Source organism: Salvelinus alpinus, chromosome 31, assembly GCF_045679555.1.
Source record: "Salvelinus alpinus chromosome 31, SLU_Salpinus.1, whole genome shotgun sequence".
Lineage (NCBI taxonomy): Eukaryota > Metazoa > Chordata > Actinopteri > Salmoniformes > Salmonidae > Salvelinus > Salvelinus alpinus.
Genome location: NC_092116.1, coordinates 41,551,128 through 41,559,004, shown reverse-complemented (window position 1 = coordinate 41,559,004; position 7,877 = coordinate 41,551,128). Strand labels below are relative to the sequence as shown.

The 7,877-nt window shown below is 45.0% G+C and overlaps 1 protein-coding gene across 1 annotated transcript in view; it reads right to left on the bottom strand.

Moving 5' to 3' along the window:
• Positions 1–7,358, bottom strand: part of LOC139561249 (stress-associated endoplasmic reticulum protein 1) — a 14,758-nt gene extending 7,400 nt beyond the window's left edge. Inside the window, exon 1 of the mRNA XM_071378225.1 lies at positions 7,008–7,358. Coding sequence (XP_071234326.1) covers positions 7,008–7,091 — 84 coding nt within the window. The 5' untranslated portion in view covers positions 7,092–7,358. The remainder of the gene's footprint in view (positions 1–7,007) is intronic.
• Positions 7,359–7,877: the final 519 nt, after the last annotated feature.

Genomic DNA, 7,877 nt, shown 5'->3' with positions numbered 1-7,877 from the left:
AGGTCAGGTAATCAGACGGGTTTAGTTTTACTGGGGAGGTCGGAGGTCAGGTAATCAGACGGGGTTAGTTTTACTGGGGAGGTCGGAGGTCAGGTAATCAGACGGGGTTAGTTTTACTGGGGAGGTCGGAGGTCAGGTAATCAGACAGGGTTAGTTTTACTGGGGAGGTCGGAGGTCAGGTAATCAGACGGGGTTAGTTTTACTCGGGAGGTCGGAGGTCAGGTAATCAGACGGGATTATTGTTACTGGGGAGGTCGGAGGTCAGGTAATCAGACGGGGTTAGTTTTACTCAGGTAGCGGAACAATGTGCACGAGCACCAAACACCACGTCATTTTAGTCCCGTCTGTCGTCCAACAAGCTCCTCTGATAACACTCGTCCTGTTCTAGTCGACATCCCTGTGTTTGGAGAGAAATGTCTGAGTGACAGCTGTTTCTCGCAGCTTGAGCAAGAAAACAGCTGCTTTGATACACTGAACCAAGTGCTGAGCATAATGAATCAAGGCTGCATCACATCCGGCTGTGACCGGGAGTCCCATAGTGACCGGGGGTCCCATAGCGACCGGGAGTCCCATAGCGACCGGGAGTCCCATAGTGATTGGTAGCTGACATGCATCAACAGACCCTTATCTCTGGTATAAACTGGCATGCATCAACAGTCCCTTATCTCTGGTATGAGCTGGCATGGATCAACAGTCCCTTATCTCTGGTATGAGCTGGCATGGATCAACAGTCCCGTATCTCTGGTATAAACTGGCATGCATCAACAGTCCCTTATCTCTGGTATAAACTGGCATGGATCAACAGTCCCGTATCTCTGGTATAAACTGGCATGGATCAACAGTCCCTTATCTCTGGTATAAACTGGCATGCATCAACAGTCCCTTATCTCTGGTATAAACTGGCATGCATCAACAGTCCCTTATCTCTGGTATGAGCTGGCATGGATCAACAGTCCCTTATCTCTGGTATAAACTGGCATGGATCAACAGTCCCTTATCTCTGGTATGAGCTGGCATGGATCAACAGTCCCTTATCTCTGGTATAAACTGGCATGCATCAACAGTCCCTTATCTCTGGTATAAACTGGCATGCATCAACAGTCCCTTATCTCTGGTATAAACTGGCATGGATCAACAGTCCCGTATCTCTGGTATAAACTGGCATGGATCAACAGTCCCTTATCTCTGGTATAAACTGGCATGCATCAACAGTCCCTTATCTCTGGTATAAACTGGCATGCATCAACAGTCCCTTATCTCTGGTATGAGCTGGCATGGATCAACAGTCCCTTATCTCTGGTATAAACTGGCATGGATCAACAGTCCCTTATCTCTGGTATGAGCTGGCATGGATCAACAGTCCCTTATCTCTGGTATGAGCTGGCATGCATCAACAGACCCTTATCTCTGGTATGAGCTGGCATGGATCAACAGTCCCTTATCTCTGGTATGAGCTGGCATGCATCAACAGACCCTTATCTCTGGTATGAGCTGGCATGGATCAACAGTCCCTTATCTCTGGTATGAGCTGGCATGCATCAACAGACCCTTATCTCTGGTATGAGCTGACATGCATCAACAGACCCTTATCTCTGGTATAAACTGGCATGCATCAACAGTCCCTTATCTCTGGTATAAACTGGCATGCATCAACAGTCCCTTATCTCTGGTATAAACTGGCATGCATCAACAGTCCCTTATCTCTGGTATAAACTGGCATGGATCAACAGTCCCTTATCTCTGGTATAAACTGGCATGGATCAACAGTCCCTTATCTCTGGTATAAACTGGCATGGATCAACAGTCCCTTATCTCTGGTATAAACTGGCATGGATCAACAGTCCCTTATCTCTGGTATAAACTGGCATGGATCAACAGTCCCTTATCTCTGGTATGAGCTGGCATGGATCAACAGTCCCTTATCTCTGGTATGAGCTGGCATGGATCAACAGTCCCTTATCTCTGGTATGAGCTGGCATGGATCAACAGTCCCTTATCTCTGGTATGAGCTGGCATGCATCAACAGTCCCTTATCTCTGGTATAAACTGCCATGCATCAACAGACCCTTATCTCTGGTATAAACTGGCATGCATCAACAGTCCCTTATCTCTGGTATAAACTGGCATGGATCAACAGACCCTTATCTCTGGTATAAACTGGCATGCATCAACAGTCCCTTATCTCTGGTATAAACTGGCATGGATCAACAGTCCCTTATCTCTGGTATAAACTGGCATGCATCAACAGTCCCTTATCTCTGGTATAAACTGGCATGGATCAACAGTCCCTTATCTCTGGTATGAGCTGGCATGGATCAACAGACCCTTATCTCTGGTATAAGCTGGCATGCATCAACAGACCCTTATCTCTGGTATAAGCTGGCATTCATCAACAGTCCCTTATCTCTGGTATGAGCTGGCATGTATCAAGAGTCCCTTATCTCTGGTATGAGCTGGCATGGATCAACAGTCCCTTATCTCTGGTATAAGCTGGCATGCATCAACAGTCCCTTATCTCTGGTATAAGCTGGCATGCATCAACAGTCCCTTATCTCTGGTATAAACTGGCATGGATCAACAGTCCCTTATCTCTGGTATAAACTGGCATGCATCAACAGTCCCTTATCTCTGGTATAAGCTGGCATTCATCAACAGTCCCTTATCTCTGGTATGAGCTGGCATGTATCAAGAGTCCCTTATCTCTGGTATGAGCTGGCATGGATCAACAGTCCCTTATCTCTGGTATAAACTGGCATGGATCAACAGTCCCTTATCTCTGGTATAAACTGGCATGCATCAACAGTCCCGTATCTCTGGTATAAACTGGCATGCATCAACAGTCCCTTATCTCTGGTATGAGCTGGCATGCATCAACAGACCCTTATCTCTGGTATGAGCTGGCATGCATCAACAGACCCTTATCTCTGGTATAAACTGGCATGGATCAACAGACCCTTATCTCTGGTATAAGCTGGCATGCATCAACAGTCCCTTATCTCTGGTATGAGCTGACATGCATCAACAGTCCCTTATCTCTGGTATGAGCTGGCATGCATCAACAGTCCCTTATCTCTGGTATGAGCTGGCATGGATCAACAGACCCTTATCTCTGGTATAAACTGGCATGGATCAACAGACCCTTATCTCTGGTATAAACTGGCATGCATCAACAGTCCCTTATCTCTGGTATGAGCTGACATGCATCAACAGTCCCTTATCTCTGGTATGAGCTGGCATGCATCAACAGTCCCTTATCTCTGGTATGAGCTGGCATGGATCAACAGACCCTTATCTCTGGTATGAGCTGGCATGCATCAACAGTCCCTTATCTCTGGTATAAGCTGGCATGCATCAACAGTCCCTTATCTCTGGTATAAACTGGCATGCATCAACAGTCCCTTATCTCTGGTATAAGCTGGCATGGATCAACAGTCCCTTATCTCTGGTATAAACTGGCATGCATCAACAGTCCCTTATCTCTGGTATAAACTGGCATGCATCAACAGTCCCTTATCTCTGGTATAAGCTGGCATGGATCAACAGTCCCTTATCTCTGGTATAAACTGGCATGCATCAACAGTCCCTTATCTCTGGTATAAACTGGCATGCATCAACAGTCCCTTATCTCTGGTATGAGCTGACATGCATCAACAGTCCCTTATCTCTGGTATGAGCTGGCATGCATCAACAGACCCTTATCTCTGGTATGAGCTGGCATGCATCAACAGTCCCTTATCTCTGGTATGAGCTGGCATGCATCAACAGTCCCTTATCTCTGGTATAAACTGGCATGCATCAACAGTCCCTTATCTCTGGTATGAGCTGGCATGGATCAACAGACCCTTATCTCTGGTATGAGCTGGCATGCATCAACAGTCCCTTATCTCTGGTATAAGCTGGCATGCATCAACAGTCCCTTATCTCTGGTATAAACTGGCATGCATCAACAGTCCCTTATCTCTGGTATAAGCTGGCATGGATCAACAGTCCCTTATCTCTGGTATAAACTGGCATGCATCAACAGTCCCTTATCTCTGGTATAAGCTGGCATGCATCAACAGACCCTTATGTGCAGCGCAATGGACATACAGTACATTGGGAAAGTATTCAGACCCATTGACTTCCTCCACATTTTGTTAGGTTACAGCCTTATTCTAAAATTGATTAAATCATTTTGTTCTCAATCTACACACAATACCCCATAATTACAAAGCAAAAAAAGGGTAATTTTTTCCAAACATAATAATAAAAAATAACTGAAATAAAACCTTTACTCAGTACTTTGTTGAAGACCCTGTGGCAGTGATTACAGCCTCGAGTCTTCTTGGGTATGACGCTACAAGCTTGGCACACCTGTATTTGGGGAGTTTCTCCCATTCTTCTCTGCAGATCCTCTCAAGCTCTGTCAGGTTGGATGGGGAGCGTCGCTGGACAGCTATTTTCAGGTCTCTCCAGAGATTTTCGATCGGGCTCAAGTCCGGGCTCTGGCTGGGCAACTCAAGGACATTCAGAGACTTGTCCAGAAGACAGTCCTGCGTTGTCTTGGCTGTGTGCTTAGGGTCGTTGTCCTGTTGGAAGGTGAACCTTCGCCCCAGTTGCTTTGTCATTGTGTAGATTGATGAGGAAAAAATGTATTTAATCAATTTTAGAATAAGGCTGTAACGTAACAAACTGTGGAGAAAGTCAAAAGGGTCTGAATACTTTCCAAATGCACTGTATAACGCAAGTCTCAGGAAACACTGTCTGGGTCGGCAATACTCAGTGTAGAAAACAGCTGGGCCCACAACCTGGACCTACAGACTGTGGTGAAATCATTCACAACCTGGACCTACAGACTGTGGTGAAATCATTCACAACCTGGACCTACAGACTGTGATGAAATCATTCACAACCTGGACCTACAGACTGTGGTGAAATCATTCACAACCTGGACCTACAGACTGTGGTGAAATCATCCACAACCTGGACCTACAGACTGTGGTGAAATCATCCACAACCTGGACCTACAGACTGTGGTGAAATCATCCACAACCTGGACCTACAGACTGTGGTGAAATCATTCACAACCTGGACCTACAGGCCGTGGTGAAATCATTCACAACCTGGACCTACAGGCCGTGGTGAAATCATTCACAACCTGGACCTACAGACTGTGGTGAAATCATTTGCACACAAAAAAAGGAGGACTTCAGGAGACCAGGGGAGTGTATCAATTTGGATTTAATTTACTGTGAATATTACAGATCATTTTTCTAGGCTATTAGCCAGGAAAAGTGGATAGTGGCTGAATTTATCGTCAAGACCACGACTTTTTTCCCCTCGTTGTTACGCTATTTGATATGTAATATTTATTTTTTTAAAGTTTATAAATAACTAAATCACAGTATATAGCTATAGATAGTACACTGCATAATGAATCAATCCCTAGTAAACTCGTGTTGCGGGTGGACTCACTGTACTATTTGGCATTACTAGACTGGTTTTATGCACACTTTCTATCCACGACGGGAGAGTGTGAGAACAGCGCATGTCATGCAGGTCCAGACGAACCGCGTCATGCCAGTAGGCAGCACTTCGATACTGTTTTGTTGCAGGTTAGGAGACTGAGGTTAAGGTAAGGAAAAACACTATCCTAACCTGCTACAACAACAACAAAAAATCACTGTATGAAGTGATCAGTGATTAGCTCTAGGTAGTGATCTAAGGTTCGCTAGCCAACCACGTCCCTAGAACGGAACATCCACCCTGCTCTAGCTAGGGTTGTGGTGGTAATAACGTCTACACTTTGACAAAAACACACAGCTTGCTTTAAAGCCCACTGACTAGTCAAACATCTAGAGTCAATTTCACTGGCAAATGAGCTACTAGTTGGGTAATGTAGCACAACAATGTTTACATGAACATGGATAGATATCATGTCCCCAAAGCTGCAGGCCAAACACGGTATTTTTACCCCCTCAGCCAGCTACATTCCCTCGGGGGGAATCCCCGTCCAAACCGAATGCAGATTGATTGCCCTTTTAAGTGTTGGTCGTATTCACTAACGTCGCCTCCTCGGCCCTCGATTTAGCTAGAGGGAGCGAGTGGACAACTTTGGTCCCTTGCGGGGTTGATATGACCCACAATTAAACTGTAGTCACATGTCAAACTCTGGGGACCGCGAAGTGTCAAATGTAATAAACAAGGCTGCATTTTCGGGATGTCAGAAACAAGTATGACGCTAGCTTTCTAAAATATATAGACATTGGTTTTAGCGTTGGCAAATTGATCTAGTCTCGTAGTGAGGAGCCTATAAAACGTAACGTTAACTAGAATCATAAAAACATTTTTGGGGAATTCTGAACTATATTGGAATAAATGACCAAACTATTAAAAACAGCTAGCTCGCTATGGGTAACTGTAGCTAGCTATCTGACAGGAGTGCTAGCTAGATACGTTAGCTTACTAGGTACATTAATAGCTTTAGGTTGGTTCTTTTTAAAGCTCAACTTCAGATCATTTCAATGACAATTAAGGTACACTCGGATCTGACGACGTAAAACGGGCTGAGGGTTTAGGGCTGAGGGTTTAGGGTCGAGGGCTGTCTACTTTGAAACGCAGACTTAAGTCGAATGGTCAAGACAGCCAAAATTAGAATCCCTAGCTAGCTAGATGGACAAGCATGCTTGCTAACGTGTCGGCAGCCAAAACGTGTCTTAGCTAAGATTGATTTATTCTTGATTAAGAACTATAACATTTAATGAACTACAGTATCGTGCACTGTGAATGGTGAGCTATCAGTTTGATTCTCAGGCAGACAGCTTGTAGCTTCAACTTGTTACAGTGAGCTTTCAGTTTGAATGGCCAGCTGATTGAATAGCCAACTAGTTAGCCGGTAACGTTAGCCATCATAGCCTAGGCAGCCGATAGTGCAGACCTAGCGCCCATACACTATCGGCTGCCTAGTAGCTATCGGTGTGTGTGGAGCTGACAGCCAGCTAATGTTAGTTAACTAGCTAGATTCTAACCGTGGTCTTCTGGACGTGTCCTCGCTGCGTTATGGTCTTGCTGTGTTTCTCGTTAGCCACTTTCATCCGTTGGACCGCCGACATGTCGAGAACCGGTGTGTCAAAAGTCACTCACAGCCACGAAATGACGATACACTAACTCAACCACCGGCGTATCACTTACAGATAAGGACTACGAGAAAGGAGGCGGTTTGTTGATTAGATTTTTAGCGGTGAATAGGAATAGCCGATAACTGCTGTAGCGTCCAGCCCGCGAAGGCTAATGGTTGTTGGCTTGCTGTTAGCCGGCTAGCTACCGGAAGTAGATGCTTCTAGGGTCTAGTGTGGAGGCTCCCTGATATATGTTTACTAAGGGCAGGTCTTGTGTCGGTTTATTCTTATCTACCCCAAACTAGACAAAAACTATGTGGAGTACCGGAGGGACAACCCAAAACCGCCCTGGGATCCGTTTCACAAATTAAATGAAGCTAGCTGTTTTAAGGAACCTTGTTGCCAGAAATACTGGCTACTTGCCTGCATTTCAAGCAGTGTTGTTTTGTTGTTGTATCTATTCAATTCGAACGTATTTTACATGGACTTATTTTAGCTGTACCTCCGCTATCCCGGTTTCGCTGTAACTGGAAAACATCTTCCTAAACTCGTCCGTTTCGTGGTGGTCGAGGACCGCTCAACTCCGTTCTCTTATATCGAGGCGGAGTTGAGTTTTGACAACATTTAGACACCATCAGTCGATTCTTGTCAAAATATACATTTCCAACTGCGGTGCTGAAATTCATACTTTTAATAAAAACCTATCAAATACAACATCTAATTCCATTTGTCACATACGCCGAATACAACTAATGTAGACTTTTTCGTGAAATGTTTGCA